Consider the following 24387-nt stretch of genomic DNA (forward strand, 5'->3'; position numbering starts at 1 on the left):
GAAGTATCACATGAATGTGCTAGCGCACTTCCTGCAAAAATCCCATAACGTGATTTCAACACAGTCAAAACTGAAAGAATTAGCAATAGTTTGCATAAATGACTCCATCGGGTTCTGATGCCCTGTGTCACAGGGCAGCACAGTTCGGGGTTGGTCCTGCGAATCCGGACAGAGTTGGGGCCTAGAAATCCAATGGCACAACTCTTGTTTGTTCTAGCGCTAAACGGCCTCCTTAGCATCAAATATGGTGGCCAGAAGGTGCACTCTCATTACGGGCCGAAAGTGCGACATCCATGATGTGCTGTTGGCAACAAAAATAAAAACCGGCGTCCATGGCCCACGCTTGAAAGAGGCTTTAGGCCTTGTGCATAGTCAAGTAAGGAGCCTAATGCTTGGTTTGAAGTCCCCTTTGTGATATTGGATTGCCAGGTCCAAATGCGGCCTAACTGGCGGTCCTTCAAGTGGCCACAACTTACAAGGCAAGTGTTTAAAATAATATTTATCCGACTATGGATCCTTCTGAGCCCATATTCAAATTGATTTTTGCATTCTATATAATAAACTGCACCTTGCCTGTACACCGACTTCCCACAAACCACCTCTGGCTGAATTCACGGTCAGTCGTGGCCTGTGTAGCTAACAGCGGACAATGGCAATCTATAAACACAGGATATACACTGATCACAGGGCCAGGTGAGAAGTACCAGGTTATGCCTGTTTCCTGCAGCTCTAAGCTAAGAACAAAGAACCTAACGAGATGTATATTTATATTGCTTTAGAGATTTATTGAGTTATCAAAGTACATTCATAGATATATATATAGTGTATGAAAGCCCTCTGTACATTTAGATGTAAGTTCACACATATATGTACATTTGTTGTACATGTTTAAAATACATCCGACGCAAAGAATAGGTTGAATTGACCATTATACAGGTAGTCTTTCTGATACAAAGCCTTTATTTGTCTTTGTTGCTAATACTTGAGTATACACTTTTTTTTACCTTGCATTATGTACAGCTGCATCATGATTCTCAAAGGTAATATCATTTAAAAAATAATGGAGGAAACGTTAAGGAGGAGTAAAGCACTTCCCCGCAGTTAATAACATTCACATCACTGTGTGGGAGCTCCCCTGTCATCATCATCATAGGCAGTCCCTCGAAATCGAGGAAGACTTGCTTCCACTCTCAAAGTGAGTTCTCAGGTGACTGAATAGTCCAATACGGGAATTACAGTCTCTGTCACAGGTGGGACAGACAGTGGTTGGAGGAAAGGGGTGAGTCTGGTTTGCCACACGCTCCTTCCGCTGCCTGCGCTTGATTTCTGCATGCTCTTGGCGACGAGACTCGAGGTGCTCAGCCTCCCGGATGCTCTTCCTCTACTTAGGGCGGTCTTTGGCCAGGGACTCCCAGGTGTCGGTGGCTTTGAGGGTGTCCTTGAAGCGTTTCCTCTGCTCATCTGGGGATTGCTTGCTGTGTAGGAGTTCCGAGTAGTGCGCTTGCTTTGGGAGTCTCGTGTCGGGCATGCGGACAATGTGGCCCACCCAACGGAGCTGGTCGAGTGTGGTCAGCGCTTCGATGCTGGGGATGTTGGCCTGATCGAGAACAATGACGTTGGTGCGTCTATCCTCTCAGGGGATTCTCAGAGCATTGTAAAGATCAGAAACCATGTGACTTTGGAATAGCGAGAGAACCCATCCGATGCTACCCAACCTCGGGAAACCGTGATCCTACACACATAGAGCTCAGAAGAGAAGAGTGTCAGTTTTCGAAACTAATGTTAAGTGACAGATTAACATTGAAATAGGCTATCGCAGAGCCACCTAGAGGCATAACTGGTACCTGCAGGTACATGGTGATAATTTTAATAATGGATCTTCCCATAGAGAGGATATTGTGAGCATTTTGAATGTTGTGACCCTAGAGATTATAATGCTTTACCATGAGTGGTTTTTGAGACAGACCCTTACATCATTTAAAGGAGAATGTATTTGAAAATGAAGAATAGAAAGGAATTTGGAGAAAGGGCAGGGAAATGGGATAGGAGTAGATTGATGCAGTTGAAGAGTGGGCACTGATGAACCAAATGGCTGCAATTTATATGTTATTATTGTCTGACTTCATGCTAGTAATGTACCAATCTTGTGAACATCAAGATAACTAGTTTCCTCCAGTTAATATCTAGATAATATCAACTCCTTAGTGAGAGAATCGCCCTTCCCTAGCTCTATAACCTCCTCCAGCCCTACAACCCTCCGAGAACATACAGCCCCTCGAGCCTGCTCCGCCATTTAATAAGATCATGGCTGATCCGATCATGGACTCAGGTCCATTTCCCTGCCTGCTCCCCATAACCCCTTATCCCCTTATCGTTTAAGAAACTGTCTATTTCTGTCTTAAATTTATTCAGTCCCAGCTTCCACAGCTCTCTGAGGCAGCGAATTTCACAGAAATACAACTCTCTGAGAGAAGAAATTTCTCCTCATCTCAGTTTTAAATGGGCGGCCCCTTATTTTAAGATTATGCCCCCTAGTTCTAGTCTCCCCCACCAGTGGAAACATCCTCTCTGCATCCACCTTGTCAAGCCCCCTCATAATTTTATACATTTCGATAAGATCACCTCTCATTCTTCTGAATTCCAATGAGTAGAACTTGGTGCTCCACCAATTCTGGCCTCTTGTGCACTTCCTTCACTCCACCATTGGTGGCCGTGCCTTCAGCCGTCTAGGCGCTAAGCTCTGGAATTCCCTCTTCAGCTCTCTCTCCTCCTTTAAGACATTGCTTAAACCCTCCCTCTTTGACCGAATGTTTGGTCACCTATACTAATGTCTCCAGTTTTGGCTTGGTGTAAATTCTTGTCCGATTACAATCCTGTGAAGCATTTGGGGCATTTCCTACATTACAACAATGACTACACTTCAAAAGTACTACATTGGCTGTATAGCGCTTTGGGACGTCCTGAGGTTGTGAAAGGTGCTATATAAATGTAAATCTTTCTTTCTTTTTACTGCATTAAAGGCGCTATATAAATGCAAGTTGTTGTTGTTTCAACTGACCAATTAACCCATTAAAAATTATAGTATGCTGGCCTGTGTCATGGGTGTTGTGGGGTGGAGGGTGGAAAGTCATTTTTTAAAGTCTCCACTGACAACCTGGCTAATTCTAATGAAGACTCTGCATTGTGCCTCTGTATTCGTAATTTCCTTCCTCTATGCTCTCTTTTCTCTCTCTTTACTTCCTGTAGGAAACAGAATTCCCTTGAGTTTTGGGTTGAAAACAAACTTTAGTTGCCCCCAAAGTGATTTAATTAAATCGGCTGCACTACAATAATCGAATGTGAAGATTGTTAGAAAATAGACATCATTGCAGCAAACTAAATGTTATAGATATTTAAATAACGTGCTTTACATGTATGGCTAGAGAACATCCAAAATTCCAAAAGAAATGAATATGAATTATAATATCATTCACAGAGAGAGAGATTAAATAAGCTGTTACCCACAATTACTGAATAAACAGATTGCTGCATAGGACTAAAGGGTTTTTATTAGTGAGGACTGAAACCCCCACATCATAAGAAAATATCAAACTAACTTGTATCTTGTATATGCACTAAGCATATCTATAATAGTCCTTAATGTTACCAAAGATTATATTGCTTATCTAAATTTAGACTATCCCTCCATACTTGAAGGATGGTGCATTCCGTCCAGGATTCTCTTCCTTTACAATATCCCTTTCTCTGCTATGTTTGTTTGCTTTTTCAGTCTCTGTCATATACACACATAAATTAAGAAGATTCTACCTTTCCCAGTTTCCGAGAACGTGTTGCAAAATAAGCAAGCAGTGCAAAATTTCAAATGTAAAGTTTCACTCATCACTTATCGCTCAAGTAACAGAATAAAATTCTTGCATATTCTGCACATGACACTTTAAATGTAATCGTAAAACCCCCACAAAAAGTTACACTTTTCTAATTGGCTCAATTCCTCGCAGGAACCAATCAAAAGACACTTCCTTCCAATCCACTTATCCTGATCGGCTCAATGTTCCCACGAACGCCTAGAAAAATTTGAGCCAATCAGAGTAAGTGAATAGTGGTGAGGTGATTAATGCATTGTTACCAGGGGAATGTGAGCCGGTTTACTGCTATCCACTTACTTCACTACCTGTCTCACAAACTGATAAGGTTCATCCTCCCTTATCCGGCACCCTCGGGACCTGGCCTGTGCTGAATAAGGGATTTTGCCGGATAAAGGGAGGTCAGCACGAGGTCGGGGAGGGGTGGGAAGGAGGGCTGTGCCCCGAGCGGGCCCGAAATGTCGGGGGGCCGTGAAGTCTCGGTGCATCCTCGGCGGGCTGAATGTCGGCGCGGCCCCAAAGTCGGGGTGGAGGTCAGCCGTGTTCTGCGCATGCGTCCCCGGCTGCCAGAGTCAAGCCGAATGAGAGGTGGTGCCGGATAAAGAGTCCCGGATAAGGGAGGTCCAACCTGTACCATATCCTCTTGACTAAACATGAGCAATGCTACAGGCAGTTCAGTGGACCCAAAACTGAAGAGAGACGATAAGTCAGGGAGCAGAGGCAGGGTAATGCTAGGACGAAGAAAGAACGAGTAAGGCAAGACCTGGGAAAGAATGAAGTAGGTTAGAGTGGAGGACACATGTCTAATTTGTAGAAATTGTTGCATGGAATTGTGTCCCAATGATATGGGTGTTTCAGTGTTTGGCAGAATATATAGGAAGTGGAGGTTACTCTTTTTTAGATAATAATAAGCTGACGTGTTTCACTGTAGTTTGGTCTGCTTAGTTTGAATGGAAGTTCACAAGTGCTCTGTGCACACTAACAAGTTATAATATCTTTGAGAAAATCCAATTCAACGTGGTTTGAAGCAAAAAAAATGAATTCTAATCGATATTGTGTCTCCAATAGCCTTTACGAACCCACTACTATACCACAGTCATTTCCACGTCAGAATACATGCAGTATTGCTGCTTGCTGGTTTCACTACGCTCTGCAGTGGGGACCTTGATCGCCAGGTCCTTGTTACAGCCGGTCTTCTGAACGATCTTCAACAGAATATTCTTCAGGTGTCTCCTGAAGCGTTCATTCACAAAAGCGTAGAGCAGTGGGTTGAAACAGCAGTGGGTGAAGGCAATGGACTCCGTTACTTGCAAGGCGTAATCCAGCCGCTTGCTCATCTCGCAGTTGCCAATCACGCCGAGGTCTTCCAGCGAATGCAAGAAAAGGACAATGTTGTACGGGAACCACAAGACGAAGAACACGGTGACCAATATGATGACCAGTTTTAAGGCCTTGTCCTTGCTGAAGGATCTAGACTTGAGCAGGACAGAGGCAATCCGTGCATAGAAGAAGATCATAGCAAAAAATGGGATGATAAAGGCAATGATGTTGACCTGGAGTTGTATGGTTGTCTTCCAGATGACCAGTTGCTCGTCGCCATAGTGACTGAGGCAGGTGTACCGATCGCCAATTTTCTTGGACTGACTGAATATGAGTTCAGGGATTGAAACGATCATTGCCAGGGTCCAAACAGCAGCACTGATGACAATGCTCTTGTACACTGTCCGATGGTTCTTCATGGAGACGGTGTGAACGATTTGGAGGTACATGTCCAAACTCATGCAGGCAATGAAGAAGATACCACTGTAGAAATTCACGCTATAGACGGCGCTTATTATTTTACACATGGTATTGCCAAAGATCCACTCTGAGGTCACGTAGGTGGCCCAAAAGGGAAGGGACATGACAAACAGAAGGTCGGAGATGGCCAAATTCAGCAGGTAGATGTCAGTCATTGTCTTCAACTTGAGGTACTTAATTATCATGAGGACCAGGAAGCTGTTGCCTAGCATTCCGAAAACAAACACCGTGATGTACAGAACTGGGAGGAAAATCTTCCCAAAGGCCTTGACTTCATCCTTCGCACAAGGAAGATAGAGACTGAAGTCAATTTCAGTGTAGTTATAGTCCTCGTCATAGTAGCCGGAGCTGTTGGAGGGCCCCTCCGAGCTAATGCCGCTCATCATCATAGGAATGGCGAAAATAACTTCAGCCTCCTTACTGAAAGACAAAAAGAACCACAGCGTTCAGTGTTATGTTTTCGATACGACCTCACAAACATACAGGCTCTAAGATAGCTGATAACTTCAGGAAGTCTGTCAGGTTGACGCCCTCTTTATTGTTGTAAACAGCAATGGCTGCAATGCCATAGTAGTCCACTGGGTGGAGCTATCTAGATTACATTCAGTAAGTCAGCAACAATAAAAAACAACGATTCACTTTGGGCAAATGCACAAACCTTTTATATTTCGAGGCGTTAAAATAAATATTTAATTTCTTCCAGCCCTCAAAATGAAACACTAAACTTCTTTACAGGGAACAAAGGTCGCACAGTGTGGTGCAACATCGTACAGAATAAAGAAAGAATCTGCATTTATATAAAGTGCCATCCAAAATACTTTACCACCCATAGATTACTTTTTGAAGTGCAGTCGTAATGTAGGAAATGTGGCAGCCGATTTGCACACAGTAAGCTCCCACACAGCAATGTGATGATGTCCAGATCATCTGTGTTTTTCTAGTGATGTTGATTGAGGAATAAATATTGGCCCAGGACACCTGAGTAAACTCCCTTGCTCTTCCATGAAATAGTGCTCTGGGGTATGTTGTGTCCATCTAAGAGGGCAGACGGGGCCTCGGTTTAACGTCTCATCTGAAAAACGACAGTGACAGCACTTCACTGGAGTGTCAGCCTAGATTTTTGTGCTCAAGTCTCTGGAGTGGGACTATGAACCCACAACCTTCTGACTCAGAGGCAAGAGTGCTACCCACTGAGCCACGGGGCAGCAGCTGGGGAGAAACAATTGGCCTCAGTACCCTTGGACTAAGAAGAAGAAGAAAGTCAAGATTCACATTCCTGAATCCTGATGGAAAGTGCGCGTGCGTGTCTGTGTGCCTAGTGCCCTCCATGTTAAATAGCCTGCCCAGACTCAACATCTCATGAAGTTGGGTCACTGGGGTAGGATGTTGGGGGCTGCTGGTTCCTGTTGGGAGTTACCCAGGATGAAGCAGTACCTGCAGGAAAGGAGAAGAAAACATATTTTTACTCTTCCCAGTTTCTGTGAAGGGACTCTCCCTGTCCTAAACCTTGCACTTCAGAACCACAGTGAGGGTGGAATGGGTAGACGCACTTACCACACCAAATTCTTCCTCCTCAAGGTGAGGCCTGACTTCTACTGCCAGCAGCAGGAAATAAAATGAGGTACTCTTCCGAGATCATCCCCCCTTCTCCAAGCCCCCTTGAAATAGCTTCTGTCTCCTGGACTCACAATGACTGCTGCAGACATGGGACTTTTAAATAAACAATTTATAGGAACACAGGAGCAGGAGGAGGCCATTCAGCCCCTTGAGCCTGTTCTGCCATTCGATGAGACCATGACGATCTGCGACCTAACTCCATAGATCCGCCATTGGCCCATATCCCTTAATACCTATGATTAACAAAAAGCTATCACACTCTGATTTAAAATTAACAATTGATCTAGCATCCATTGCTGTTTGCGGAAGAGAGTTCCAAATTTCTACCACTCTTTATGTGTAAAAGTCTTTCCTAATTTCATTCCTGAAAGGCCTGGCTCTAATTTTTAGACTATGTCCCCTAGTCCTAGACTCCCCAACCAGCGGAAATAGTTTCTCTCTCTCTACTCTATCTGTTCCTCTTAATATCCTGAAAACTTCAATCAGATCACCCCTTAACCCTCTAAATTCTAGCGAATACAATCTTTTGTGTAATCTCTCCTCGTAACTTAACCCTTGAAGTCCAGGTATCATTCTGGTAAATCTACGCTGCACTCCCTCCAAGGCCAATACATCCTTCCTAAGGTGTGGTACCCAGAGCTGCTCACAGTACTCCAGGTGTGGTCTAACCAGGGTTTTGTACAGCTGCAGCATAATTTCTGCCCCCCACCCCAACCCCTTGTATTCTAGTCCTCTAGATGTAAACATCCATTAGCTTTTTTGATTATTTTCTGTACCTGTTCAGGATATTTTAATGATCTACGTACCTGGACTCCCAAGTTTCTTTGGACCTCCACTGTTTTTAGCCTTTCACCATTTAGAAAGTATCCTGTTCTATCCGTTTTAGGTCCAAAATGGATGACCTCACATTTGCCTACAGTGAAATCCATTTGCCACAGTTTTGCCCATTCACTTAATCTATTGATAGCCCGGTGTAATTTTATGGTTTCAACCACGCTGCCTACTATGCCGCCTATCTTTGTGTCATCGGAATATTTAGATATATGACTTTCTATGCCATCATCTTTTAGTCATTAATAAATATTGTGAATAGTTGAGGCCCCAACACAGATCCCTGTGAGACACCACTAGTCAGCTCCTGACAGTTTGAGAACCTACCCATTGAGTATCTACTCATTCTCGGGACGTGGGCATCAATGATAAGGTCGGCGTTTATTGCCCATCCCATAATTGCCCTTGAGAAGATGGTGGTGAGCGCCTTCTTGAACCGCTGCAGTCCATGTGGTGAAGGTACTCCCACAGTGCTGTTAGGGAGGGAGTTCCAGGATTTTGACCCAGCGTCGATGAAGGAACAGCAATATATGTCCAAGTCGGGATGGTGTGTGACTTGGAGTGGAACTTGGAGGCGGTGGTGTTCCTGTGCGCCTGCTGCCCTTGTCTGGGAATCAAACTGACCAAATGCTGCTTTGGAGTTGTAAACTCTCTCGCGCTCCTGTTCTCTATCATTGTTTGCCTTCACTAAAGGTTCTTTCCGTTCCACCAAAAGCACTATTGTTTACATTTGTAACTATGGCTCAGGAAGCAACGTCCAGCTGCTATTTTAAGGTCGCTGGGCAGCTGACTGGTGGATAATTTTGTCATTGTTGGTGCGATTAGACTCAAGATATTGCGATAAATGAGTAAAGGAAGGGGAACAATAAATGCACACGATGCCAAAAAAAGTAAATCGTGCAACATGAATGGGAAAAAGGAGCCCTTGAAATAAACAGTGCATTCTACCCCTTGGCTCTTTTGTTCCAATTGCTAATTAATATTTATTTTGTCCCACAGATGTACGACTTCCACCTCATTGATTTCTTTCCATAAAGAGCCATTGAATGGAATCTCGGCTTTCATTACAGACTGTCACGAATGAGAGCGTGTTGATCCTTCACATGGATGAGACATAAAAGTGTGGAAATATCAGAAAGAATTCACAATTAGTAAGAATTTAATTCATGCTTGAGAGTTAAACCAGTAGACTCAGCATCTCTTGAACTGAAAACAACAGACACTTCAAAGGAGATGAGGATAAAAGCTGCTGAATTGTAAAGCCAAATGCAAAGGAGTCATCATGTGTAAGAGAGTGTGTGTGAATAAGGAATGTCAGTTAACAGGGTCCCTATAAACGCTAGTGAATGAACAAAAGGTCAGTTGCAGGAATAATAGATGTAGGCCAACTGGCAGGGGAAAGTTACCTTAGCAGAAACACGCTGTAGGAAACAGCAGGGGGTGGGAAGAGATGAAAAGACCTAACTGATCAAGATATGAGACACACACAGTAACGAAGACACCAATTTGGTAATAACTCATGGAGGCAAGACAGGGTTACGATAACGGAAGGATGTATATGTACAAAGATGAAATGTCAGCAGAATCTGTCGAAACCGACACGTGTTCAGCTGAGAGAAAAAAGGTTATAACTAGACACAAGGTTTTGAAGGAAGTTAGCGAGAACCTAGAAGCAACACTCGACAGCAGGAGCAGGAACCTCGGGTAGAATCCCTAAGCTGAAGTCAGACGGGGTCTGATCACCTCGGACCGAATCGGGTAATATCTATAGGTTGTGAGTCCTATATTCTGTAGTAACTAATGAGCAGTGTTTGTTAAAGCCAAGTTGGCTTGTGAATCTAGTGTCATAGTCTTTTGTTCTGGTTAAACTTACTGTGGGTACCCTATAAGGAAAATTGCGAACCTATTTGTTCGATCTTTCGAATATCTAGCGAATTCGGCATAACAATGCGTCTGCTCTCTCAAGGTCCCACGGCACTATTTCGAAGAAGAGTAGGGGACGTTCTTCCCAGTGTCCTGGCCCACATTTATCCCTCAACCAACATCACCAAAATAGAGGCTCTGGTCATTATCTCATTGCTGTTTGTGGGAGCTTGCTGTGCGCATAATTGGCTTCTGCCGTTTCCTACATTACAACATTGACTACACTTCAAAAAGTACTTCATTGACTGTAAAGCGCTTTGGGGCATTATATAAATGCACATTTTAATAAACCACTGAAGCCGATGGAGTAATTTGCCGTGGTCCTGCCGGTGGGCTATTTAGGGGTGCATCCAGATCGTACCCCATTGGGACACAATCCAACTTCTCAGCCAGTGTCTTCTGCAGAGTAGAAAAAAACAATAAAAACTAGCAGAAGACAAGAAAGACTTGCAAGAATGCACAGTACATTACATCCCCTCACCTATAATACTGCTGGAACAATGGTGAATAACCAAGTGGAATAACATTCCAACTATTTACCACATCCAAAGAAGAAAGAAAGAAAGACTTAGATTTATATAGCACCTTTAACGACCACTGGACGTCACAAAGCGCTTTACAGCCAATGAAGTACTTTTGGAGTGTAGTCACTGTTGGAATGTAGGAAACATGGCAGTTAATTTGCACACAAGCAAGCTCCCACAGACAGCAATGTGATAATGGCCAGATAATCTGTTTTTTTGTTACATTGATTGAGGGATAAATATTGGCCAGGACACCAGGGATAACTCGCCTGCTCTTCTTCGAAATAGTGCCATGGGATCATTTCCATCCACTTGAGAAAGCAGACGGGGCCTCGGTTTAATGGCACATCCAAATGAATACACCTCCGACAGTGCAGCGCTCCCTCAGCACTGCACTGGCGTGTCAGCCTAGATTTCTTTTTGTGTTTAAGTCTCTGGAGTGGGACTTGAACCAACAACCTTCTGACCCAGAGGTGGGAGTGCTACCCGCTGAGCCACGGCTGACACTAGTTAAAACTGTAGTTGCGAATGTGCCACCCATTACAGAGTCCACCTAATTTTCCTCTTCTATTGAAGTCAATGGAATTGAAAGTCATATAAGCAGACAGCCGATCCACATCGAGAGTTTTACACCTGGGTTGTAAATTGAAAATCTGCCTCAGTGTAGTATTTCAACCCGACCAGAAAAACTGCCTTGTAATACACTTCGACCTGTCATTCACCTCTTGTTCCTTCTCAGCTCCAAAAACACCTCCCTCCGCCTCTATACATCCTCACGGTGTTGAGATTAAGACTCGGCATCTCCTCCCAACTCAAGCCTGCAAACTCTGGGACCTCTTACCGTTCCACCATCTTACCCTCCTCCAACCATTGCACCGGTTTTCGAAACCCAAACTTGATATTACCTTGCCACAACCTATCGATGTCAAGCCCTGGTGGCTTTGAACACTGCAGGCCCGGCCATTCTCATCGGTTGCTCATTGTTCGCATACCTGACATAAGACTCCCAAAGCAAGTGCTCTACTCAGAACTCCTACACGGTAAGCGAGCCCCAGATGGGTAGAGGAATCGTTTCACCCTCAAAGCCTCCTTGATAAAATGCAACATCCCCACCGATACCTGGGAATCCCTGGCCAAAGACCGCCCTAAGTGGAGGAAGAGCATCCAGGAGGGCGCTGAGCACCTCGAGTCTCGTCGGCGAGAGCATGCAGAAATCAAACGCAGGCAGCGGAAGGAGTGTGCGGCAAACCGGACTCCCCACCCACCCTTTCCTTCAACCAGTCTGTCCCACCTGTGACAGAGACTGTAATTCCAGTATTGGACTGTACAGTCACCTGAGAACTCACTTTGAGAGTGGAAGCAAGTCTTCCTCAATTTCGAGGGACTGCCTATGATGATGATGATGATGATGATATGTGCTGGAAAGGCTTTACCATTAAAGTGAAATTAGCAGTATAACTGCACTCCTAAATATCTAGCAGACTCAGGTCTGTGTGAACACTGAGTACCTGATATTACATAGTATTTACAGCACAGAAACAGGCCATTCGGCCTAACAGATCCGTGCTGATGTTTCTGCTCCACACAAGCCTCCTCCCGCCTTACTTCCAGTCACCCCATCCACATATACTTTTATTCCCTTGTCCCTCCTTTATTTATTTTGCCTCGCCTTAAATGCATCTATGCTATTTGCCTCAATTACTCCATGTGGTAGCGAGCTCCACATTCTCACCACTCTGTGATTGAAACTGCCTAAACAGTCTTACTTTTAATAGCAACAAATATAGAATAAATAAGCATTTGTCCAATCAGTGCCCCTCTCTGTACTACTCTCCAGAATGCCCTTGACATTCACAATCTTATTATGGTCGTTTCTTTGATGTTGTGGCGTTGACTGAAACTAGGGTCATTGGATTGCGATACTGTATCCTTTACTGAAGCCTCTTCAACTGATTATAATTTCCACTCCCTGCCCCGCCCAAAATGTCGCTTGGCAGTGCACCTCAGTCTCCACCACTACCCCTCAGGCTCCTTCTCCTCCGTCAAGTATCCCATTTGCTGCCACCCCTCTTGCCTCTCCTTTAATGTCTTCATTGTTTACCGCCCACACACAACTCACTCACCGAGATATCTTCACTCCTTACCTCCCTCAGCCTCTGCACCAAGTGACTCTTCATTCTCGATGCTTTCGATCAAATACCCTAAGGACGCTTTTCTACGTTACATACACTTTGATGCTGTTGTGCCACATTTCACACATGTGTTCCTGAAATGTAGGAACAAGCAATGCACCAGTTTACGAGGTGCATTTTATCCCAATTGAAGGCTATTGGATCATACTTGGCAGGCACTAATGGAACTCCTTAATCGTTTTCTGAGGTTCTCTGAACTGAAAAAATTTTGTTCCCTTTTCCCGATGAGGTTAGAGATAAAAGCAGCTCATTACAGATAGTGTGAATAATTCCTAACCAGAAAAAGCTCCTTTCGCAAATCTGAAACCTGTCTCGTCCTAATCTCGTTTCAGTCCAACTCAGTTCTGTTATGTTATGTTTAAATCCTGGAAGATCTTTCCGAATGGAAAGTTTGACTCTCATGGAGAGAGTCCAGTATAAATTTAACTTTCCAAACTATTTCAACAGACTTTATTATTCAAAGCAAAAGCTTAATATTTTCAGAAATGTAAAAGGAGGCTTAGATTTTTGCAAATTTTCATGTTCAGCGCTTAATCTTTAAGTAAATTGAACCACACACTGTGTTAGCTCCATCTTGATGCTGTGATGAAGGTTACAGTGATTCTGTTGCTTTTATGTCATGTGCTCCGCTTAGTAGGAAAAGCAGCAGCCAATTATCACACAGCAACATCCCGCTAACAGCAGTGTGATAATGAGCCGATAATCCATTTTAGTGATGTTGATTGACAGATAAATATTGGCCAGGACACACTGGAGGGAGTACTCCCCTGCTCTTCTTCAAATAATGTCCTGGGGATCTTTTACGTTGACCTGAGAGAGCAGACAGGACCTCAGTTTAACGTCTCATCCAAAAGACAGCATCTCCGACAGTGCAGCCCTCCCTCAGTACCGCACTGGAGTGTCAGCCTAGATTATCTGCTCAAGTCTCTGGAGTGGGACTTGAACCCACAACCTTTGGATTAGAGATGAGGGTGCTACCCACTGAGCCACAGACGATGACTTTAATGCAGACATATGTAAAGTACTGGGCACGGGAAGAACACATGCACAAAACACGTATTGCTTGAATGATGCACCAAGTCCAAAAAAGACCTAGGAGTCCTGGTAGATGATGTCCAACCAATGTAGCACAGCCATCAATAAAGCCAACAGAATGTTGTATTCTATAATCAGAACAGTAGAATACAAGACAGAGGACGTCATGATTAAACTGCGTAGTGCTCTGGTCAGACTATATCTTGTGCACTGTGTCCAGTTCTGGCCACAATGGGAGACATTCAAATCATTGGAGGCAATGCAGCAAAAAGCCACAAGACTGTCCTCTAGTCTTCGAAAAGTCTATAAAGAAACTTGGAGTCTTCAACTTCATCGAGGAAGTGATCTTACACATAGAGGTTTTGTAAGATTATAAATAGTATGGAAAAGTTACATTTTGTAAAATGACTTTGAATTGTGACGAGTCGGACCACAGGTTCAAACTAGTTAATATCAGCAAGAACTTATTCACACAAAGAATGATTACCACAGCGAATGGAGACTGGATAGAGTAGCAAAGAAGAAAAGCCTGGAATCATTTCCGAACCAATTAAATGCTGCTAATAAGGGACTTGCAGATCATCTGGGCGGATGTGTTAAATAGGGGCGAATGGCCTTTCTCATTTGTAATCTGACAGAGACTGCCTCTGCAAGTAGGAGGTGAAGAATGAAGCTAAAATGGGAAAATCTACTTTGGCTTCAAAAATCCTTACCTGCTGCACACTGGGATACAGAACGTTTAAAACCGTTACTGTGTCCCAAAGTAGAAGCACATATCCGCAGCATAACTAAAACTGCCGATTTCCGTAACATCGCCCGTCTCCGCCCCTGCTTCAGCTCATCTGCTGCAGAAACCCTCATCCATGCCTCTGTTACCTCTAGACTTGACTACTCCAACGCACTTCTGGCTGGCCTCCCACATTTTACCCTACGTCCAAAACTCGGCAGCCCATCTCCTAACTCGCACCAAGTCACGCTCACCCATCACCTCTGTGCTATATTGGCTCCCGGTTAAGCAACGCCCCAATTTCCAGATTCTCATCCTTGTTTACAAATCCCTCCATGACCTCACTCCTTTCTATCTCTGTAATCTCCTTCAGCCTCACAAACCCCGAGATGTCTGCGCTCCTCAAATTCTGCTCTCTTGAGCATCCCTAATTATAAATGCTCAACAATTGGTGGCTGTGCCTTTAGCTGACTGGGCCCTAAGCTCTACAACTCCCTGCCTAAACCTCTCTGCCTCTCCACCTCTCTTTCATAGAAATAGGTGCAGGAGTAGGACATTCGGCCCTTCGAGCCTGCACCACCATTCAATAAGATCATGGCTGATCATTCCCTGAGTACCCTTTCCTGCTTTCTCTCCATATCCCTTGATCCTTTTAGCCGTAAGGGCCATATCTAACTCCCTTTTGAATATATCCAATGAACCGGCATCAACAACTCTCTGCGGTAGGGAATTCCACAGGTTAACAACTCTCTGAGTGAAGAAGTTTCTCCTCATCTCAGTCCTAAATGGCCTACCCCTTATCCTCAGACTGTGTCCTCTGGTTCTGGACTTCCCCAACATCGGGAACATTCTTCCTACATCTAACCTATCCAGTCCTGTCAGAATTTTATATGTTTCTATGAGATCCCCTCTCATCCTTCTGAACTCCAGTGAATACAGGCCCAGTCGATCCAGTCTCTCCTCATATGTCAGCCCAGCCATCCCGGGAATCAGTCTGATGAACCTTCGCTGCACTCCCTCAATAGCAAGAACACCCTTCCTCAGATTAGGAGACCAAAACTGAACTCAATATTCCAGGTGAGGCCTCACCAAGGCCCTGTACAACTGAAGTAAGACCTCACTGCTCTTATACACAAATCCACTAGCTATGAAGGCCAACATTCTATTTGCCTTCTTCACTGCCTGCTGTACCTGCATGTCAACTTTCAATGACTGATGTACCATGACACCTAGGTCTCGTTGCATCTCCCCCTTTCATAATCTGCCGCCATTCAGATAATATTCTGCCTTTGTGTTTTTGCCACCAAAGTGGATAACCTCACATTTATCCACATTATACTGCATCTGCCATGCATTTGCCCACTCACCTAACCTGTCCAAGTCACCCTGCAGCCTCTTAGCGTCCTCCTCACAGCTCACACCGCCACCCAGCTTAGTGTCATCTGCAAACTTGGAGATATTACACTCAATTCCTTCATCTAAATCATTAATGTATATTGTAAAGAGCTAGGGTCTCAGCACTGAGCCCTGAGGCACTCCATTAGTCACTGCCTGCCATTCTGAAAAGGACCAGTTTATCCCAACTCTCTGTTTTCTGTCTGCCAACCAGTTCTCTATCTACGTCAGTACATTAACCCAATACCATGCTTTAATTTTGCTCACCAATCTCTTGTGTGGGACCTTGTCAAAAGCCTTTTGAAAGTCCAAATACACCACATCCACTGGTTCCCCCTTGTCCACTCTACTAGTTACATCCTCAAAAAATTCTAGATGATTTATCAAGCATGATTTCCCTTTCATAAATCCATGCTGACTTGGACCGATTCTGTCACTGCTTTCCAAATGCGCTGCTATTTCATCTTTAATAATTGATTCCAACATTTTCCCCACTACTGATGTCAGGCTAACCGGTCTATAATTACTCGTTTTCTCTCTCTCCTTTTTAAAAAAGTGGTGTTAGATTAGCTACCCTCCAGTCCATAGGAACTGATCCAGAGTTGATAGATTGTTGAAAATGATCACCAATGCATCCATTATTTCTAGGGCCTTAAGTACTCTGGGATGCAGACTATCAGGCCCCGGTAATTTATCAGCCTTCAATCACATCAATTACCCTAACACAATTTCCCGCCTAATAAGGATTTTCTTCAGTTCCTCCTTCTCACTAGACCCTCTGTCCCCTAGTATTTCCGGAAGGTTATTTGTGTCTTCCTTCGTGAAGACAGAACCAAAGTATTTGTTCAACTGGTCTGCCATTTCCTTGTTCCCCATTATATTTTCACCTGAATCTGACTGCAAGGGTCCTACGTTTGTCTTCACTGATCTTTTTCTCTTCACATATCTATAGAAGCTTTTGCAGTCAGTTTTTATGTTCCCAGCAAGCTTCCTCTCACACTCTATTTTCCCTCTCCTAATTAAACCTTTGTCCTCCTCTGCTGAATTCTAAATTTCTCCCAGTCCTCAGGTTTGCGGCTTTTTCTGGCCAATTTATATGCCTCTTCCTTGGATTTAACACTGTCCTTAATTTCCCCTGTTAGCCACGGTTGAGCCACTTCCCCGTTTTATTTTTACTCCAGACAGGGATGTACAATTGTTGAAGTTCATCCATCTGATCTTTAAATGTTTGCCATTGCCTATCCGCCGTCAACCCTTTAAGTATCATTTGCCAGTCTATATTAGCCAATTCACATCTCAAACCATTGAAGTTACCTTTCCTTAAGTTCAGGACGCTAGTCTCTGAAGTAACTGTGTCACTCTCCATCTTAATAAAGAATTCTACCATATTATGGGCACTCTTCCCCAAGGGGCCTCACACAACAAGATTGCTAATTAGTCCTTTCTCATTACACATCACCCAGTCTAGGATGGTCAGCCCTCTAGTTGGTTCCGCAACATATTGGTCAAGTAAACATCCCTAATATACTCCAGGAAATCCTCTTCCACCGTATGGCTACCAGTTTGGTTAGCCCAATCTATATATAGATTAAAGTCGCCCATGATAACTGTTGTACCTTTATTGCACACATCCCTAATTTCTTGTTTGATGCTGTCCCCAACCTCATTACTACTCTTTGGTGGTCTATACACAACTCCCACTATAGTTTTCTGCCTTTTGGTATTCCGCAGCTCCACCCATACAGATTCCACATCATCCAAGCTAATGTCCTTCCTTACTATTGCATTAATTTCCTCTTTAACTAGCAACGCTACCCCACCTCCTTTTCCTTTCTGTCTATCCTTCCTGAATGTTGCATACCCCTGGATGTTGAGTTCCCAGCCTTGGTCACCCTGGAGCCATGTCTCCGTGATGCCAATTATATCATCTTCATTAATTGCTGCCTGTGCAGTTAATTCGTCCACCTTATTACGAATACCCCTCACATTGAGGCATAGAGCCTTCAGGCTTGTCTTTTTAACACACTTTGCCCCTTTAGAATTTTGCTGTAATGTGGCCCTTTTTGATTTTTGCCTTGGGTTTCTCTGCCCTCCACTTTTACTTTTCTTCTTTCTATCTTTTGCTCCAGCCTCCATTTTATTTCCCTCTATCTCCCTGCATAGGTTCCCATCCCCCTGTCATATTAGTTTAACCCCTCCCCAACAGCACTAGCAAACACTCCCGCTAGGACATTGGTTCCGGTCCTGCCCAGGTGCAGACTGTACGGTTTGTACTGATCCCACCTCCCCCATAACCGGTTCCAATGTCCCAGGAATTTGAATCCTCCCTTCTGCACCACTCCTCAAGCCATGTATTCATTCCTTCTTTAAGATGCTCCATAAAACCTACCACTTTGACCAAGCTTTTGGTCATCTGCGTAATTTCTTCTTGGCTCGGTGTCAAATGTAGGGGATCAAAAAGAGGTCAAAAAGGGGATGGAATATAAAAGCAGGCAAGTCTTGTTACAACTGTACAGGGTATTGGTGAGGCCACACCTGGAATACTACGTGCAGTTTTGGTTTCCATATTTATGAAAGGATATACTTGCTGTGGAGGCAGTTCAGAGAAGGTTCACTAGGTTGATTCCGGGGATGAGGGGGTTGACTTATGAGGAAAGGTTGAGTAGATTGGGCCTCTTATCATTGGAATTCAGAAGAATGAGAGGTGATCTTATCGAAATGTATAAGATTATGAGGGGGCTTGACAAAGTGGATACAGAGAGGATGTTTCCACTGGTGGGGAAGTCTAGAACTAGAGGGCATGATCTTCGAATAAGGGGCCGCCCATTTAGAACTGAGATGAGGAGAAATTTCTTCTCTCAGACGGTTGTAAATCTGTGGAATTCGCTGCCTCAGAGAGCTGTGGAAGCTGGGACATTAAATAAGCTTAAGACAGAAATAGACAGTTTCATAAACAATAAGAGGATAAGGGGTTATGGGGAGCGGGCGGGACAGTGGAGCTGAGTCCATGATCAGATCAGCCATGATATCAAATGACGGAGTCGGGTCGAGGGCCCTTATGGCCTACTCCTGTTCCTATTTCTTATGTTCTTATGTATTTGTTTTGTCTTGTAGCACTGCTGTGAAGCGATCTGGGAAGTTATGCTACGTTAAAGACGCTATATAAATACAAATCGTTGTTGTTGAATGCCCTTCCCTTCTTTGCAAAGCGCAAAACAAAAAGGCACAGACAGAATGATGGGGCGTGAGATTCCTCAGCGATCTTGGGGTGTGGAGGGGGCGCGATCGGACCTGGCAAGGGGAGCTACTGTTTGTGGAGGAGTAAATAAGTGCAACAGAAAGTACTGGCGATTAGCAGCCACTGTCCACACGGTGCAGCTGTGGGAGCCCTGGGAACTGCCTAGAGCAGGACACAGCTGGACTGAAGCTTCCTTCCTGCCAGCACACAGCCAGGTCCATTCCTCCCTTCATTCAGAGAAGCTTCACACCCGGACTTGGAGCTGTCGTTTTTAATAGTTATCCACTTCCGTTGACCATAGAGTTTCCAGGGAACCAAACGCGACTCTATTTTGCAATAAACTTTCAGGAGTCAACTATTATTACTCTTTTATCCTGACTTTCACCGTGCATCAACAGCACTGGGAACCTCCAAAAACAGGGTACAAAAAAAAAAGTCTAATTGAGTGTTATAGTGAAGGGTTGCGAAACAGAGGTCTTGATATATACCGGAGATTGTTAATAGAGTGGGGTTGTTATACTGAAGTTAAAAAAGAAAGACTTGCATTTATATAGCGCCTTTCACAACCACCGGACATCTCAAAGTGCGTTACAGCCAATGAAATACTTTTGTTTGGAGTGTAGTCATTGTTGTAATGTGGGAAATGCAGCAGCCAATTTGCCCATAGCAAAGCCCCACAAACGGCAATGTGATAATGACCAGATAATCTGTTTCTGTTATGTTGATTGAGGGAAGGACATCAGGTGTAAGTCCCCTGCTCCTCTTCAAAATAGTAACATATTTTCCATCCACTTGGGAGGGCAGGCAGGACCTCGGTTTTAATATCTCACCCAACAGTGCAGCGCTGCACTGGAGTGTCAGCCTAGATTTATTATGTGCTTAACCCGCTGGAGTGGGACTTAAACCCACAACCTTCTGACTCAGAAGCAAGATGTGTTACCCACTGAGCCACAGCTGACACTTAAGCAGCTTGATAATAGATGGCGTGTGTGAAGCACAGGCTGTAGTTTGTGGCACTGGGGCTCCCCTCCTTGCATATGTACTTGGAATCCGCTCAGCTCCTGACAGCAGGTCAAAATTCATGCTGGGCTGACCCGTGCTACAGGAGCCAGACATCATTGAACCAACCTGCCAACTTTCAATAGGCTTTAAAAATAATTATTATTGGTAGTTGAATAAGATTAAAAGGTTTCAATCACCCTGCTTGGTTAATACCTCCTGTTAAAGTTATTTGCTTTTTAAAAGTTACAATTGTTTAGATTTGGTCTGACAGGATGTGTCATTGCCAATTCTTATTAAATGGAATAATAATATTTTTTGTTAATTATTATACAAAATAATTGCAAGTATTTATTTCCCGGTATAGAATTATTGTCACATTTTCTGCTACTGATGATGAGCTGCCTGTATAATTGTAGTCACTGGCTCGGAACTTCCTCGGAGCTGATCCTGCATTCCCGCCATAACTTTTCCGGTGGCAGAGCGAGAGCAGCTCAGAGGAACTTCCCGGGTCGGTCACTGGCATAATTTTGCCCCCAGCCGCACCCCTCCCCTTGCTGCTGACTCGACCTCCCTCCCTGTCCACTCCCCTGTGTCTGTACTATTTTAGTGCAATTAGAACAGATCGTCTCAGAGGGTAAGTGCACTGCCCTGTAGCTAGGCTACGATAGGGGGACAGCGGGGTCAGCAGACATGTTAAAGGATCAACCACAGTCTCTGCTCCAGATCATTATCTCGTGACCACTGCTGAAAAGGCTGTGTATAAAGTCTAAAGTGAGGGCAGTATTGGGCGTGGTGGCGATGCCTCTTTGTTGTTGTCGAGCTGAATCAGCATGTTTAAGAGTCTCCAAACCCAACTACTGCGACATCTAGATAAGGTTTCTGTTTACTTGATGAGGAGCACACACTCTCTTGTTGTTAGCGACACCGCACTAACCTAAGGCCAGTGTGGGTTGAAGGTTAGCAACCGTAAGTACAGGAGGAGGACTGCTGGAGTTTACCCGACTAAAACGGCACATTTGACCAACAACATAGCAGCTTCTCCAGCCTCCACCACTGTTAAGATTGTCTTGCAGGGTTTTGTGGAGCTGATAGTGAAGAATCCCAGTCCGCAGTGACAGCTCTATCCATACAGCTTCCATTCGGGAGCCAAGGTGACTGGCCAACCATCAACATTGTCCTGAAGCGGTTCATGTATTTGATTAAACAATCTACCAGAGGAACAGGAGGAGGCCGTTCAGCCCCTTGCACGTGTCCGCCAGTCATTTATATCATGGTTGATCTGCACATCAACTCCATTTTCCCGCCATTGCTCCAAATCCCTCGATATCCTTACCCAACAAAAATCTATCGATCTCGGTCTTGAAAGCTCCAATTGCAACCCCCCCCAGAATCCACAGCCTTTTGGTGGGGAAATTCTACCACCCTTTGTGTGAAAAAGTGCTACCTGATTTCGCTCCTGAAAAGCCTAGCTCTAATTTTAAGATTACATAGGACTACATAGGATATATAAAATAGAAACAGGCCATTCGGCCCAACCAGTCCATGCCAGCGTTTATGCTCCACTTGAGCCTCCTCCCGTCTTTCCTCATCTAAATGATGTCCCTTTGTTATCGATAACCCCACAAAAGGGCTGAATTGGTTCCAAGCTTCCACTGCCGGGTGTGCTAAAGCCACCGTGACCCCACAGAAACCCTGCACAACCTCAGTCTCCATTGGTCAACTGAAAATGGTGGGTTTGATCCCTCACCGGGCAGACTACAGTTAACAGGAGTTCCTCACGATCAGCATGGTTGACACTAGAACTCACTATCAAACGTGTCAGTGTCACGCAACCATCCTCGTGCCCACCACGTGAACACGCAGCAAACCTCATCGAACGAAGGCTTCATCAGTTGGAGGTGCACTGCAAAGCTTCAGGAGCGTGTTTGAAGCTCAATCCCAGTCAGCACCGAGCTCAGATTTACGACCGGTTTTCTCATACCTGGAGCCTTAGAATGTAGTCAGATTTCGCTCGCAGGAAGCGCCTTGGAACGTTTTACTACATCAAAGGTGCGATATAAATGCAACTTATTATTGTTAACATAGAAACATAGAAAATAAGTACAGGAGTAGGCCATTCGGTCCTTCGAGCCTGCACCACCATTCAATAAGATCATGGCTGATCATTCACCTCAGTACCCCTTTCCTGCTTTCTCTCCATACCCCCTGATCCCTTTAGCCGTAAGGGCCACATCTAACTCCCTTTTGAATATATTTAGTGAATTGGCCTCAACAACTTTCTGTGGTAGAGAATTCCACAGGTTCACAATTCTCTGAGTGAAGAAGTTTCTCCTCATCTCGGTCCTGAATGACCTACCCCTTATCCTTAGACTGTGACCCCTGGTTCTGGACTTCCCCAACATCGGGAACATTCTTCCTGCATCTAACCTGTCCAATCCTGTCAGAATTGTTGCCACGGCCTGCCGTACTATCCCAGCATCGGCACCATCTTAACCTCATGGCAATTTATGGAGGTAAATGTGCAAGGAGCTGCTGCCAATTTGGACCGTTGGCCGGACAAGAGCGCAGGCTGGAGATAAGGCTGTAGCTCTGATTCTCCAAACCCTGCGCGCACTGTTAGCGAGACTGTGGCACCTCACAAGATTAACCCCCCACCCAGATCATCAACTTAAAATAAAAACATAATCGACTGCAATCAGTCAATGTCATTGCGACATCTCGTAAAGACAAAACGCACACCAAACTGAGAGCCACATTATTTCTGTTGCCAGATTACGTATATCCAACTATTAGATCATTCGAACATATGAATAATGACGGACAGGTAAAGACCCTCTGGTCCATCGAGCCTGTCCCACATAATTGCGCTACCTTGTGTATCACAACATATACTCTCTACCCCATCCCAACCATGTGATCTCCTGGGAGAGGCAAAAAAACAGATTAAAAACCCAGGCCAATTTGGGAAAAATAATCTGGGAAATTCCTCTCCGAAATATCTAGGCGATCGAAACCAGTCCAGATCACTTTGGCCTTGAATTCCCTGTAGTACTGACCTTCTGTAAGAATTCATCTCTGCCATAGCCAGAAACAAATCCAGCTCTCGCTTGAAGGAATTCAGTGAGTCAGCATTCACCACATAAAGGGCAGCTTGTTCCAGAGGTCTACTATTCCCTGGGAAAAGAACCATCTCCTGACATCTAACCCTGGATAGAATCATAGAAATTTACAGCACGGAAGGAGGCCATTACGGCCCATTGTGTCTGCGCTGGCCGACCAAGAGTTACCCAGCCTAAACCCACTTTCCAGCTCTTGGTCCGTAGCCTTGTAGGTTACGGCACTTCAGGTGCACATCCAAGTACTTTTTAAATGTGGTGAGGGTTTCTGCCTCTACCACCCTTTCAGGCAGTGAGTTCCAGACCCCCACCACCCTCTGGGTGAAGAAATTTCCCCTCATATCTCCTCTAAACCTCCCTCCAATTACGTTAAATCTATGCCCCCTTGGTTGTTGACCCCTCTGCCAAGGGAAATAGGTCCTTCCTATCCACTCTATCCAGGCCCCTGATAATCATAGATCAAGCCCTATGCAACTTAAATTTGTGACCCCCTGGTCCTGCCTAACCTATTTAATTAAAATGAATGAGATTTTGGTTCAGAGCCCAATTTTCTAGCACTGCACTGATGGTGCCCAATCTCCTAATTATGAAGTACCAAGATAAAGCGCGATATGCACAGTGTTAATGTCACTCAGCGTGACAGAATCACATCTCTCTTGTGTATTACCTTGTGAATGAAGTCTTGCTCTCTGCTGCACCGTCCCTGCTTTCTGCGGGTTGTCAAGCAACTGTGTTATTTATATTCTGGATTAGCTTCCTTTACCGAGAGGCTGGTGGCCGCTAGCTGGGTCGTTTCCTTAGCTGGGTTGCTTCCTGTGCTGTTTCTTTGCAAGGTTCCGTTTTAACAAGGACACCCTCAACATACCCGTACACCTGCCCCGCCTGCTCCATGCACTCTCCTGTTCTGCCCACCACCCATCAGAAGTGAAGAAGGTCCCACATGCTCAAAAGATCACATGAAAATGTACGGCATGAGGGACTCAACTGACTGCTGATTAATAAAGAAAAGAAAGGCTTGCTTTTCCACAGCGCCTTTCGGCCACCTCAGGACATCCCAAAGCGCTTTACAGCCAATGAAGGACATCTTGAAGTGCAGTCATTGGCGAAATGTAGGAAACGCGGCA

The 24387-nt window shown here is 44.6% G+C and overlaps 1 protein-coding gene across 1 annotated transcript; it reads right to left on the reverse strand.

Annotated features, from left to right (window-relative positions):
* Positions 1 to 764: 764 nt before the first annotated feature.
* Positions 765 to 24009, reverse strand: LOC139264020 (atypical chemokine receptor 2-like). The gene is made up of 2 exons (XM_070880123.1): positions 23931 to 24009; positions 765 to 6083 (listed from the first exon to the last, which is right to left on the reverse strand). The coding sequence occupies exon 2, from the start codon at positions 6050 to 6052 to the stop codon at positions 4949 to 4951; it is 1104 nt and encodes a 367-aa protein (XP_070736224.1). The 5' UTR covers positions 6053 to 6083; positions 23931 to 24009; the 3' UTR covers positions 765 to 4948.
* Positions 24010 to 24387: the final 378 nt, after the last annotated feature.

Source organism: Pristiophorus japonicus, chromosome 5, assembly GCF_044704955.1.
Source record: "Pristiophorus japonicus isolate sPriJap1 chromosome 5, sPriJap1.hap1, whole genome shotgun sequence".
Taxonomy (NCBI): Eukaryota; Metazoa; Chordata; class Chondrichthyes; family Pristiophoridae; genus Pristiophorus; species Pristiophorus japonicus.